At 32.5% G+C, this 15,701-nt stretch overlaps 1 protein-coding gene across 5 annotated transcripts in view; it reads left to right on the top strand.

The window, feature by feature from the left end:
- Window positions 1–15,473, top strand: part of LOC117227959 (uncharacterized) — a 100,324-nt gene extending 84,851 nt beyond the window's left edge. For all 5 annotated transcript variants that reach the window (XM_033483534.2, XM_033483533.2, XM_033483537.2 and 2 more), the window contains exon 5: window positions 2,483–15,473. In XM_033483534.2, coding sequence (XP_033339425.1) covers window positions 2,483–2,559 — 77 coding nt within the window. In that variant the 3' untranslated portion in view covers window positions 2,560–15,473. The remainder of the gene's footprint in view (window positions 1–2,482) is intronic.
- The last annotated feature ends 228 nt before the right edge of the window (window positions 15,474–15,701 follow it).

The following is a 15,701-nucleotide window of genomic DNA, read 5'->3' as shown; positions in this document are numbered from 1 at the left end:
TTGTACCTATTATGCAATCAGAATGAATAATGTTTTACAATTTATTTCCTCAATTAAACACTTTTATTACCTTATTCTAAAATCATCCAAATTGCTTTTCATATTCTCGAAAGAATTCTGATTACTTTCTAAATGTTTGATTGAGAAGTCAATAATGTAAATGTTTCCCTTTCAAGCGTACGATAATAATTTCGATAATATCTACAATTTTTTTCCGCATTTTGCATTCAAAATCGGGAGATCTGTCAGACCCTCCAGTGAAACAGAATTTTATTTTTTCCAATAAGGAATTTATTAGACAGAAATAAAGTCAGCTTAATATATTTTATCATTGTTCTAGCTTTCAGATTTGAACCTCGCTTTATAAAGATTATTAATTTTCTAATAATACTAAGCAAAGAGTATATTTTAATTATACACTTCTAATACACAGTTTCTCTATCATCCTGTTATTCATTCATCAACTTCTAGTAAACTTATAAGATATTTATAATGTTTAGAAAATACCCCACACAACATTTTGGGGAGGTAAAGATGTCTGTACGATCGAAAGTGAAATATCTTTAAAACCGAATGTAAAGTTTATTTTTTTTAACGTGAGTTCATTGTTATAATGTGTTTAAACTTTAAAGGTACCAATACGGGAACACGGATGCCGGTTAGACATTTTAATGCTCACAGTCCAGAGCCTGCTGTCAATTCAGTGTAGTTTTTAAACACTAGAACAAGGTGATCCGAAGTACAACACCGTACCCTTGTCAGAATTTTTCGGTAATTCCTACAGTGACCTGAAATAATGACCTCGTAGTCCATTTTTGAAGGTCGTACGACCTAATTCTTGAATTAAGAACACCATAAATGGTATCAAGTGAAACATTATAGTGAAGTCAAACAGGAAATAATTCTATATGTAAAAACAGAAAAATGTAATATGTACGTTTTGCATATAGAACTTCATTTTGAATAAATTGAATTTGCAAATTTGCACTACTATTGAATGCAAATTGATTATCATGATTATTTTATGGAATATTTATGAAAGTTGTCGATAGTATAGTATTTCAAAACATGTGATGAATTTTCAAATTCAATTTTCCCAGACATATCGCTTTCATACTTTATGTTTGTTTTTCTTATACGAAGTTTAATCATTTTTTATTCATGACATGATCCTTGAAACATCATTCGAAATAATCATTGCATATTTATGTACATACGCAAAATGCCCCCATATTAACATAGTCCTCTTCAACAGGCAACTATAATATGTTACATACACAACTGTAACAATTATCATATTCTATTCATTTTTTAATAAGCAAGTCTTAATCTGACAATGCTCATACTGTAACATTCATTTACTTTAGAAGAATATCTTCGGCGAAAAATCAACTACTAGATATTTCTTTTTATTAAAACTTTTAAACGACGTGGTTTCATAGTATAACACGTGTTGTGCTAATGTTAATTTCGTATTTAATTTTTTACGATGTGAAGAAGCTTTGCCTAAATCGTTAGATTCATATCTTTATTTCTGTGTGTGTGTGTAGTATTACTTATATATAATATTAACAAAATTCTTCGTTATTGTCGAACTTATAATTATTTCCATTTTAATTTAATGGCTGAAATTCGACAAAAATGAGGAGACTGATACCTGGGAAAGATTTTTCGAACATCTTTTAAAGTGCAATAACTTTTTCAAACCTTGACGAATAACTTGAATTCTTTTGGACATGTTAGGGTAACTAGTAACTTATATACATACTGAAAATTTCATCGAAATCGGTTGATGTTATTATAAACTATTAACATTTAAAGTTCGTAGAAATAGCGATTTTCAACCAAAAACTGGTAATTTCCACGTCTTTTAGTGGCTTTAACTTGATTATGCGTCAACGTATTTCAATAAATTTTTCAGCATGCATATAAGTTGCCGAGATCTACAAAATGCGTTTCTTAAATTTTCGTTCTAGGCTCAGATAAAAAAGTTGAGAAAACGTAATTTAAAAATTTTGTCATCACTCTAAGTAAGAGTAAAATTAAAGATTTTAAGTAATTGTACAGTAAACTAGTCCCTGTAACATCAATTAAATTCAAGACATTTAGTCCAGTTTCTAAAAACTTATTGCATTTTAAAAGTTGCTCGAATGCTTTTTGCCAGGGATAATATACGTAAGCGTTACATGAGTATTTATTTTATTACTAACATGAGTAAATATTACATGAGTATTTACAATCTTTCACATCTGTACATGTTCAGCACTATTCACTTCAGCATTAGAAATAATATGAAACTATATCGTCTCAAAACTGCATCGCGAACATAACTAGTAGTCGATTTTCCTTGAATGTCGTCTTTCAAGCGTCTTTCAAGTAGCAACACATTTCAGCTATCCTCCACTATCAGTGCTCAAATCTGATCCACCAAAACAGAACCATTCACAAGTATATCATTATTAACGTGTATTTACTTTTTCAGTGCGCAAGGAAAACGAGGAACTGTTGAATTCTCTGAACAGAGACTTCTCAGCCGAAAACACAACGGTGCCTCCATAAGAAGGGCGTTCCGAGGGAAAGATCGCTAGTTTTGATGCACTTTCGGACGAAAGGTTTAATCCGAAGTGGCCAATTGAATCCGGGACAAGAGCCGCAGATAGAAAAGGATCATGACGGCAACTTCGTCCCGGAATGTCAGGATTGAGTCGCGTCGAAGTTTTATTACAGCAGTAGGTGCGATTGTATTCGGGACGTTTTAGGTACGGCCACGGAGACACCGAGTTTCATTAGTTCGTGTTAGTGATGTGTATACGGTCAATTTGTCGATTTCGCCATTAAATACGGACCTCGAATTAAATCCAGGTAGAATCGATGCTGCGACTTTGTTCCCGTCGTTTAAAAAGGACGTATGAGTTCGCTTTTCGAATTACATAGTTTGAAGGACATCTTCGCGGGAAATCGTGTAATCGTGTCGATTGTGTGTCGCTTTGTTCAGATCGTTATCGATGTTATCGCGAGGAGTCGACGATTGCACGAAATTTGTTACGACGGCGCAGTAAAGAAAAAAACAATGTTACGATCGCGTGTCCCTTTGATACACGACAATTATTGCCCGACGAACTCAACTGAATTTTTCACGAGGCGTATAATCTACGAATCGACCGAAAGCAGATGCTTAAGAAGCACGAGCGAAATCCCATGCGGACTCTTGTTGGAGGGAAGATCGAAATGTTAATATTTTTGCAACAATGTAATTCTCTTCGCATTCCATAAGAATACGGAAAGATTGTTACGAAAGTTATTCCATTGAGGCGCCGGTGCTGCTGAAAAAGACAATTTCGAGAGGGAATAGCGTTTGCGAGGATGTTGGAACTCACCGAACTTCTTAGTTCGATCCAAAAATTAATTTATAATTATCCGATTTGTAGAACTTGTGTTTGATTTCCCGACACCGGTGTTAATGATGATTCGGTTGAAATTGTCCGAAGTTTGCGCGCGTAACGCCGCTGTATAATTTACTTCGCGAATGTCTTCCACATTAAGAGATAATCCATGTACTCGGGTGTTGCGAGCGAGATATATGTACGTTGTTTTGTCCGTTTGTTTCGCGAGGAGGTGTTCGTATGATTTCAGCTGTTGTTACACGACCACGCATGATACCTTGTAAACGAATTGTATATTTAGCGTCGAGCGTTGATCCTTAGAGAAGTAGACGGTATAATTGCTGTTGTCGGTCGTTTGTAAAATATAAACTGTCTCGAGTTAGATGAAACAGCGTCAGTTGTAAAATTACGTTATCGTAGAGGAGCAAGGAAGCGCGTGCATGTACATACATAAAATTTTGTATATTAAGAAAACAGTAGTAGCGCGGTTACGAAATTCAGTTCCGTTACATTCTAGCGTGTACATCTTCCAGTAACTAATTTAACATGGAAGCGATAGTCCTTTTTTTTTTAACACGTTCCGTGCCACGTGTACCATCGATGGTACACGCTTGCATGTTTACTTAGTGAACTGAACAAATTGTTTACAAGAAATTTAGAACCGAAGAATCAATTTCCACCGCAAGAATGGGCGTTGATAAGTTTTTGTTACGTTGTTATGTGTACGAGAATTAATAATTGCACGTAATACATCAAGTTTTAGTAAAATATCAAAGTGTGAAGATTCGAGTAAAAAAAGCTCGGCACGGAACGTGTTAATGGAATTCGTATTTAAGTTTCCGTCGAATAGCATTCGGTTTCACCGTGAAATGTAATTAACCCTTTGATCGTCCATCCCACCTTGCTCTGTAAGAGTAGCACTCGTAAATAAAGGTGTCGACGATTTGTTTCGAGGAATGTTGTTTGATGTACTGTCTAAAGAATATGAAGTAGGACTTCCATTATCCGAGAACATCGCTTCTTTCCACTAGACTGTGTGTAGAAGAACTTTTTCGAAGAACGACGAATGATGAGTGTTTCCTTGTTTTTTTTTGGGACGTACACATGTGCCCCGACGAAAAAGGCTTGGATGACTCGAACCGTAACAAAATGTAATCGTAATCATTTTCGAGAAGAAATGATTTTTTTTAGATTGGCCTAAGATATATTCAATTCCGATGCGATGCTTGATATGCTTTAATGGTTTACTAGTATGTAATATGGTTTTCAGTGGTTCCGCTATGCTCGGATAGAAGACATCTCGGATCACACAAAATTTCGGAATTACTGATTTTGAAACGATTCGGAGCATTTTTCGCCAGCATGTCTACTTCGAAATTCTGTAAACACGTTCGACAATGTCTGTAAAAATGTTCGTGGAATATACTTTACATCGAAACGAACTCTATGATGTTTTAATTGACAAATTATTTTTTTATGTCATTGTAATTTTTCTTGAAGTAAGTTCATAATAGTTTAACAGCTTTTAAATAATTATGCAATATGTATCTTAGGTTATTCATATAAAACACTGTTATTATGTATTGTATCCTTTCTTGCGTCGATATGTGCCTACAATTAACCAGTAATTTACGTATTGGATAATCATTTACGAAATCCTATAATTAGATCAATTTAAATTTCATTTAAATCTAACTTTGTTAAAATAAATTGAGATCGAAATCTGATGCTTGAAAATCAGCGAAATTTCTTCCAACATTTGAACAGATATTCCTATCGTCTTATCGAAAATATATTGATTCCAGATATCACTTTCAAAGCAATGAAATGATCGATCAGAGGTAATTAAAAATTGTTGTTGGTTAGATTAAGACTTTGTTGTAGACCGCTTTGTTAATTAATTTTGGTTCTTCAACGTTTATGTTATACGTAAAGAATGATTCCGATACATAGTTTTGTTAAGAAAATAAACTGCGAGAACAGTTGTACTGTTACTGGTATTCAAAATACTGTAACTGCGTTTTGTAACTTTGTGCGATTCAACTTGGACCGTCTAATGCATGATAAAATTGTCAAATTTTCTTCTTACAATTCGGACCTTTTAATAATTCATACGTCTCCCTAGGTCAAAGATCGACAAGCTCATTTTGAAAAACTTATTATTACAACATCCCTCCTAAGCATCACAGTTTAAAAAACAAAATTTTATTAAAGTATAATAATGATAGTTATAACAATTGTACTAATAGTTAATGTTATTTGTACTATTGGGTACAATTTTTTCGAACACGATTTCATTAATACGAAAAATGAAATTTCTTTTTTCGAAAATGATATTGCTTGAACTGTTCTTAAAATTAATTAAAAAATTGATCTTTAACGCGAATTTAGGATGATATACTATATGAAAATTTCTTTTCATATAAGAGAAAAATGCCAGACACTAACGACAAATAATTAGCTTCAATGTCACTACATTTATTATCGACAAAGTAAAACTATCCAACAAAAAATGTAAAAGCTGTTTTACATTCACAACGAATGGGTTGCACAAATTCGTGAACGGCAGTTTGTCAGCCTTTTCTCTAGATGACATATCCGATAAAAAAGTTTTCATATTAATTTGTAAGACATCGTTGCTATAAGCGACAGAATTCTTCTGCTCGTCAACTATATGTCAGAATGAGCTTTACTACGTCTAATTCAGAATTGATATGAAACAACTCCCATCTCCTCTTTTAAATTAAAAATTTGTCAAACTAGCATCCATACATCATTACAAACATTTCGTCATTTTATAATATTATGCATGATGTTTGCGTTATTACTAACTATCGTTTCTTTATAACCAAAGAAGACAAAAGTTGTACTGCGTTTGTTATACCTTCTGAACTTTTTACGTATGGAACACAGTAATCTGGGAATTCATAAAAACTCAGGAATAGAATAAATCTGTTATACTATTATTGTATTTAATTGTATATTTTATTGATGCGACTGCAAAAAGAACTAAGGAGGCTTGCTAGTAATAATGTAAACACCATGTACACGCTACAATTTTTGAGACTTCGCTTTTTAGAAATCCACTAGTAAAGAAGAAGTATACATATAGCTACAAGACTACATTAGCGAGTGACCATCTCGAAAAGACCTCCATCGATTGTGCTGAAACGTAATAAGAAAAATAGAGTACTGAAAAATATAAGACGTTCTTCTTATCGACGATTCACCCTCAATTTTTTAAATAAGAGACCTATTCGTTTAAACGCTTTAACTTTCGAACTTGGATAAATAATGTAAGTCACCGTTTTCAAAATGGAGAAGTGTTTCCAAATATAATGCACGTTTGCTAAGTCTAAATGATTTCTGATTTTATGCATTTAAAATAAAAAGAGGTCGATTAAACACAAAACAACAAAAAAATTCCAATTAAAATTCCAATTCCAATTAAGGAATTTGAAAATATACCGTTATACTGTTTTCAACTTATTAAAATACGATATAAATATCCATGTAGTCTCTTTATCTTGTAATTAGTGCAGATAATCTTTATATCGCATAAAAAGCTGCAGTCTAATTTATGTCCAAAACCTAACACCTAATCTTAAATTAAGCTTCAATCGTGTTTGTCTCACAATGAATAAGTCTCACTTATACTATTTCATTTGCTTATTATGCATACTTAAACAATTATTATAAAACTTGATTTCAACAAGTAATTTGTTTGTGCATACAAATTTTTCACAGTTTTTTAAGGATAAGAGTTCTCTTAAAAATGATTTATGTAAGTGATTTTCTCGTTTAAAAGCGCACAGTCTTGCAGCCTCGATCTTTTCATACAGTTTTTGCAATTTCCTGTTCGATCGAATAGGTTTCCCACTCGAAATTTTGAGGGCTGTTTTCGACCTGTCACTGTGGACGATTGCCAATAAAGGGGATGCGTGACTAATAATTTTCAGTGCTCTGGCTCTGTGGAGTTTTTAAATTGCCACTTGCCGATGGTCCCTGGTAAGTAGTTTAGCATGAATAATTTGCAATAGACGAGACGATTGGACGATCACTGAACCGATGGATGAAAGAAAACCGTTGGAGGATGCTTGACCTAAAACAATAAAATAACTTTTGCCTTAGGTTGATAAAAGTCTATCTTTTTTAGAATTAATATACTTAGTGATAACGATTGAAGGATCGCTCAATTCCGAAACGTTAACGTGGACATTATCATTTCGGCACACGTGCGAACGGGTTCGTCTTGCTTGTATACGAAGCAGATCAAATATATTTCTTGGTAACGCGACGTTCGTTCACGAGAGTTTAAGAAGTGTTACTAAAGAGTATAATGTTATAACGTGGAACTTATTGTCTAAGGTAAGCGAGACATTAAAGATATTATAAGGAGATACGAGCGAATAGAAATAAATAATATTTGTTAGAATAAAATTGATATAAAGTTTGTAATATTGGAGGAAATTATTGACTCGCATCACTCGGCGTTAACAGTGTACACTAAAAACAGTATTAGCCATAGTAGTGATCACAATATGATGAATAAAATCATTTTATCCATCGACGCTCAACCAGTTTCTATCTCGTCAATTCTTGTCTTTTGCGCCGAATTATCAATCGATTACGCTAATACTCTATTCCTCTGATTACTCTGAAGACGGCCGTCCTTAAGAGATGTTTACCCTTCTTTTCACAGAACTGGCGAAGGTACCATAAACTTCACTCATCAGTTCAACTTCACCCATCATTCACTCATTTCCAAAAACAAGAGACCATATTCAAAGTTCTTGACACAAGAATCCGAGAAACGAATAATTTGCAATTCAATTTCTGCACCGACAATTGCGTTTCTTTTCATTTATCAATTCTTTGCATAAATTATATTGTCGATACCACTAAAAAAGCGTTTGATTATGCTCAACTCCTATTTAGCAAATAAAGGCTTGTTACATGTAAATATATTCGACATTACTTATTATTATTATTATTAGTTTCTAAATTCTTACTGAATGGTATTTAAAAAAATGATAAATTATTCTAAGTCTTTCAATACTAAAATACGAATTTTTTCATTCCCTGTAATGAAACGGAATTTACGTCTTTAAATATAGTCTCCGAACATCGTCCTATTTCAATATTGTTGCTTCCGTTGAAATTGAAGAACACTTTACTGAGCAGACAATTTGTATAATCCACGAAAACCTTTCCTTGAAAAAATTGCACAAGATGTTTACAATGACCAACGTGGAGGAATTAGTGAAGCTTTTGTAACGTATCTGCGTCGTACGTTGCTCTGTCTGAAGATAGCTTGTTAAGCTAAATTTACATCCCAAAAGGCTACTTTGTTAACGTCGCGAGACGAAGATTTTATCCTTCCTTCATTGAATATACGAAAAACTTGTTGCACTTGCTTCGAATGAAGACAAAGCAAATAAAATGATAGTTATAAAAATCGTTGACGCATACGTGGTTTGATAAAAAAACAATCTGGACTCGAATAAGCTGTCAAAATGGTAACAATAATTTTTATTTGAACGAATTCGTCGATTTCATTTGTATATTTTAAAAATAGAAGAAATTATGTATATAAACAAACGTTAGATTATTCAAAATTTTGGAGGAATCTTTTACTTGGTAAATCGAATTTGTTTATCCTAGTTTTTGTGAAATAAAGTGATTGACCAGTGATTCACTATTTTACATTATTTTATTTTGAATTATTTATATAATAGTTATATCTATTATTTATAACTGATACATAAATATTAAATATAATAGTATTGTATTTAGATTGTATAAATTTAATATATATGCGTGTAGTTTTATTTATTTCTTATTTTATTATAAATTATTTTATAAACTATATTATTATTTATTTTATCAATACGTTTAATAATTTTAAGTCCTGGAATATTAAGAATTTTATTAGATTGAGATGTTGTTATTACTTAATTATTTATTATCAAAAAAATCTTAGCAAACTAGTGATACAATATGCCTCTTTTGCTTTCTTGAAGAAATATCAAAAATTATTTTATTTATAATTGCTTAATGTTATCAAATCAAAAATGAAATTGGGGACCATATTCGAAGGATGCCGAGATTATTGCACTCGAGTGATGCGGTGTTTACTAGAGAACTCTTCAACTAGTTCAGAATAATAGATAGAGCTGTTATTGTTTCGAAAGATCCGGCTACCTGATTGATAAGTTTGACGTTCGTTCAAACAATGACTTTCGTTGCGAAAACGCTCACACGGGAGGCTTAAACGATGGTACCGTTTGAGAACGTGCCATGCACCAAACAACAGGTTCGGATATTTTTTATGAAACCACGTATATTTATAGGTACGTATACAATGTGATCACAACGGTGTATTGTTCGTTAGTACTTCTCGGCTAACGTTCACACCATTCCCCATTGTATATTTTCCATGAAATCGAACTTTCAATTTTTTACTTCAGATTGACCAGTGCTTTGCAATCATGCAGGAACATTCACATTTGCTACTTCAACATAACTATACTGCGGATTTTATGCATTTATAATAAAAATGTATTAAAGTATAAAATGAAATTATCGGAAGAATCGACGAACACTGTTATATTAATCGCCTTTATTAAAATGACGTATATGAAATGAAATTTAGTGAAAAATATTCTCTGAATAATATTAATAATGTTAACACCTTACTAAAATCATTCACAGAAGAAATGGATTTTTATTGACCAACTGCTCTTTTGCATCTTTAAGCATTTTAAACGAACAATTTTTTTTCATAAAGTTCCGCAGTCTAGAGATGTGACGAGATTAACGTGACACATAATAAATAGTTTCGTTTCGCTCTCGAACAACGGAACTTATTTTTCGTACACTTGAAGATCCATTCGATTAAAAAACGAATATACAATTTTCTAGAATTGTGCAACAATTTCTAAGTGCTTCTTATATGCAACTGCGTGGAGTAAATAAACTCTACCGCCTTAATTTGTCCTTTCCTCTATCATATTTAGGCTAAATTTACATTCTTTTCTATCCCACGGACAATACACAAGGGACCTGGGCAAATTTAATTTGATATGAGAATAAGAAGTAACTATTTGAAATAATTTATTCTGTTATTTTCAATGCTGTTATTTGAGAATGAAAATAATATCGATCCATTTGAAATAATAGAATTTCAAATAAAGGATTATTTCGTTATTTTTTAATTACAAATATGACAAAAGAAATAATCTTCAAAATAAAATGTAACAAAAAAATTTCATATTGGCATAAACCTTTACACAGAGTTGGGCAAAAAGTAATCTGATCAATGGTTAACAATTATAAGTCGTTAGTTATTATAACTAATTGATCTTTATATAATTTTAGAATTGATTTTAAATTCTACTGCCTCTGTAAAAAGTTCATCCTTAAGAGAGTTTTGCCTGTGAGAAGTGTCATTCTTTAGAAAAATGTTTCTTGTCATAGGATAATAGTGGTTATCTCACACAATTGATAATTACATCCCTATACAATTTTCAAGAAGAATTCCACACTTGTTATCTCAAAATTATTATCTCAATTATCACGTTATTGTCTCAAATAATTATTTCAAATAATTTTAAAATATGATAACATGTTATTTAAAATAATATTCCAAATAATGTTACTTGAAAAGCGATCATAGACATGGAAATAATTATGAAATAAAATCACATGTTGTTTGAGAGAATATTTCAAATAATGTCATTTCAAATGTGCTCAGGTCTGACACACAATTCTCATAACGTGCTGTATATATTCGTGCGTCCAATTTCGCGAGCATACTGTTAGGAACAGTGCTCCAAACAAATTTCTGGCTACCTGGAAACACACCCAGCATGGGAAGTAAATCTGTTTGATTGCATAAACAGCTCGGACAATATCAACATCATGCTCAACCAAATCGCTGGAAAGAGCATACGAAACTGGTCTCGCATGATTCGATAGCTTAGTCCCACTGTCCGTTCCATTCGGAGAACAGAGGAAGAACCCTGGAAGCTTAGATAACGCGAAGTATGTTGCGAACATAACGAACGTTGTCAGCAGCTTTTCCAACCGGAACGAAAACCTTGTTTCGTATTCCACGTAGCACCATTTAATGCGAATGGTCTGCAAGAGCGATACGGATTTGTACCTAAGTACGTGAATCCTCTTAAAGCACTCTTAACGTTCTCGGTTCTAGAGTATCGCGGAGGCGCAAAAAATCATTTGGCCTAAGGCGAGAAGTCTCTGCTGATAAAGTTTTCTTCCGATGAATGAGTAGTTCGCGTGTAAGACGGAAGAGATAGTACGCCCCTGGTTCGGCATGTGTTCCCAAAGCTACTATATGGATTAACATGTGTTCAATACAGTGACGTAGGAACTCTATTCGTGTACATCCATTCCTCCGATCGAATTTTTCGAAAATTCAACGACACGCATTCGGGTCAAACAGAAAGCTTCGCACTTACAATTGAATGGATTAGAATCATATTGGCGTTAGTAACATCTCCCTCCAGAGTTGTGCTAATTTGATTACATTTAAATTGACTTTCGCAATTTAATTACATTGTATTTCAATTATACAGTATTCCACACACACCCACCCACCCACGCACACACACACACACACACACACACACAATTACATTGTGATTAAACTACGTTGTAATTCGTAATCTTAATTCAATTACATTGTAATTCGTAATTAATGTAATTTAATTATTTAGTATTTTGTAATTGTACTTCAACTGCAATTACGAATTACAATGTGATTGAATTCTAATGTAATTGAATTACTTTATAATTAGAATTCCCTGTGTAATTCAATGGTAATACTGCACAATTCTGTTTTCCTCACTGTGATAAGGTAATTTAGAGTTAAGTTAATTTCTAGTAAATTTAAAATTCATTTCACTTGCATTTTTAACACTTTGGCATGTATAGATTACGTTCTAAGACATACGTAAGTCTAAATCTTCGCCACTTACGCCACTATGATTTTAATTCACTTAATTGTATCTATTGATTTGTTTCATTATCACTCGATTGAGAAGATTTTTGTTCTAGAATTAAGGTATACATTGATTAACCACTCTTGCGCTATAACAATGAGTTAGACTCGTAATCATGAGATAATTGATTTAACGACGTAATTGATTTACTACATATGAATAATATTCATTTCTTCTAAATCGAGACAAAACGAGGCTCTTCTGATATCAAAGTCTAAGAATGAAAGTTAATAAAAACATTCGTGAAACAAAAATTGTCTTGTTCTATTAGAGAAAGTATTAACCCCTTGCACTATAATAATATGTCACACACTTCGACTGCAGAATTATTTGCTCAGATTTGAAAATTAATTTTTACGTCAATCTATTATATCCTAATTTGATTAGGATCCATGAAAATGTAAGAATGTTGACAAATTAATTGTTGTCATTTTCAATTTTAAAATTTGATTAAATAAAATACTTCAACTTGATGAAATTTTTAAGGTTGCTGGGATGGCAGTTAAAGTGTTAAATCGAGATCGAATACCATAATTTGCTTATGAAATTTAAACATTAAATCAAAGATTATTTAATTTGATGCGTGTAAGTGTGATTTGAATTTATTTTCTCATTTAGGAATTTACTGATTACAAAGAAGTGCTAGTCAACACAGTCGTGAAAGAAATCATAGTGCAAAGGTTTAACCTCTCACTCGAAGTACAGCTGAAAAGGAATTAACAGAAGAAACATGAAACCTTTTCTGTGTATTGTTAGTAAAACAAATCTAGCGATTTTGTGTACTACAACTATGATGTATGAAGCAGATGTTTACCGACTACGGTTGCTCCAGCACAACATTTTTGTGACGCTAAAAGTTTATCTCCATGAGTTCGCGAGAGGTGCTAATGTTTCTATCAGTGCTCATCGATACATTACTTTTTAGAATTATATATTATCGGTACCGCACACACGCATACACAATAAAAACTCTCACCGATAGTACAGATAGTTTCGTAGAGCACCTAGCGGACTATATCAAAAGTAAGCGTTTAAGATCACAGGAGTGGTGATAAAAAAAGTCGGTCCTCCTCTCCTTCTTACACCGTAAGTACAACATATCCTTTGACGACTGTTTCTTAATTGTAAGCAACAGCTGACGATTGAACACAGAAACAACTGTTTCACGAGAATTCTAGCCATCACTGATTCATTTAGCGAAGTATTTAAAAGGAGATTAATCTTGCCATAACTTTCTGTGCGAATAGCGAACCTAAAGAACGTAATTTCTGTAAGCTAATCTTCTTCTAAAAACAGTAATGTCGAAAGAATTTTAACGAAAATTATCAAGCCTGTTATCGTGTATGGTGGATAGTGATTGTTGAGGAAAAACGATGTAAACGTAGAGAAAATTGTAATGATTCGTCACGATTTATTCCTACGTTGACAACAAACTTGCGAAAGAATAAAGCTAAGAATCGTTGCGACATTGTGGAGATTAACGGTCGTAGCCTTTCGATTGACTATTTGACAGCTACCCGAGGACAATGTGAGTGTGCCAAAACGAAAAAGAGTATACCTGTTGTGTTGAAATGAAATTGCGCGCAGCGTCACTTTATCCTTCGACAATCAAAGTGTGATGCGACTCTAATTGCATACGTGTTTTCTGTGTAATGAGAAACGTCGCAGAAGTGTGATCACGTGGATGTATTGATTAGGATGCATTGCGAGCGATATGTTACAGAGGAAATGAATTTAATGAACGAACAATAAAGCTAAGGTCAAGTGTCTACAGCATTTTTTAATTGCGAGGTGATTAATTTTCACACTGTTTCTCGTCTCCCTTGCGTCTTCCTTTCGAGAGAATTAGAGAATTTATGAAGAACAACTTCAAAGGAAAATGATTTTTCTTATTGTTCGTTTAGAGGTGCAAAGGATATTAGATTTGTTTCATGTAAAAGTATTCTCTTAAGTCACGATAGAATCAGTTTCGGATTTTACGAATTGTTAGACAGCACAGATATAATCAATACTCTATACCTAGCGGGTAATTAAGCGCAGTCGAGTTACAAAAATCATAATTAGACTTCGGATTTTATGCATTTATGGAAAAAATTGGGCAGATGCAATTGAAAATTGTAAAACGATTAAAAGAATTTTAAAATGCCAATGTATTAGTTTTCATCTATTGAATCGACCAAAGAAAGAAAGAACTTGTTATGTAGTTTCTATTTCATGCAATCGATACAGACAATTTTTATTTTGCATAAAAATCCCCAGTCTGATCGTAATAACCTCGCAATTATTTTCTTTTACAGTTATAATAAATGAAACATAGGACACTAACTATTGTACGCTTACGCAACACGTTACACGTTCTCTAACCAAATGTCGATCAGAAAACGAGTTCAAAATCGTAATGACAACCGAATGAATCGTGTGAATGAATAACGTACGTGACACATGCATATATTGACCATTATTTTTCGGGGGGACATATACACTCGGAAAGCAGTGGAAAATTTACTATTTTTAATAATACTAATTTGTTTTATGTTGCACAACTATTTATTTCATTGCCAATATTTTCATTATCGTGCTGCTTGAAAAGCAGAACTTCATATTGATCTTCACGCGGCAAAATATTCTAAATATTAGCCAGATATTAAATAACGTAGATGTGAATATCTTGTTATTATAAAAATTCTATAACGAAGAATGTACGAATATAATAAAATTTAGAAACGTTGATAGAAAAACTTCTTGAATTATGTCATTTTTTATTTTCACTTGAGTGTATATATCCCCGTAAGTGTGTAAGGCACGATTACGTTACTCAAGAGAATTATTATTGATTACGAAACTCGACCCCAAGCGAAGTTAAGTATTTAATATATAGGGCGTAAAGAAAAGATTTTACAGCCATAAATCGTAATAATTATCTTGACTACAAAATATATATCATATATATCACAACGTTGCAAGATGTTAATGAATGAGATATTAAGATTTATGTTTATATATTGTAATAACATTTATGTATAATGGGTATTATAATGCAAAAAATATACATGCTAGTTGTCCATACTCGCATTTTCATTTTCACCATTTTTCATAAAACTGCTACGAATACAATGAAACAACGAAAACATTATACGTTAATAAAATTAACTATATCTTTGTTTTATTTTTGTTTTAATTTTGATGAAATGGAGTATGAAAATAGAAAACTGTATATAAAGATCTGTAGTACAAATTGAAGATTTCACTTTCCATTTAATATTTCAACAACTGAGAGTAACGAAAGACAAAA

This window comes from Megalopta genalis, chromosome 17 (assembly GCF_051020955.1).
Source record: "Megalopta genalis isolate 19385.01 chromosome 17, iyMegGena1_principal, whole genome shotgun sequence".
Classification (NCBI taxonomy): domain Eukaryota; kingdom Metazoa; phylum Arthropoda; class Insecta; order Hymenoptera; family Halictidae; genus Megalopta; species Megalopta genalis.
The sequence above is the reverse complement of the archived record's forward strand: the minus strand, read 5'-3'. Positions and strand labels throughout refer to the sequence as shown.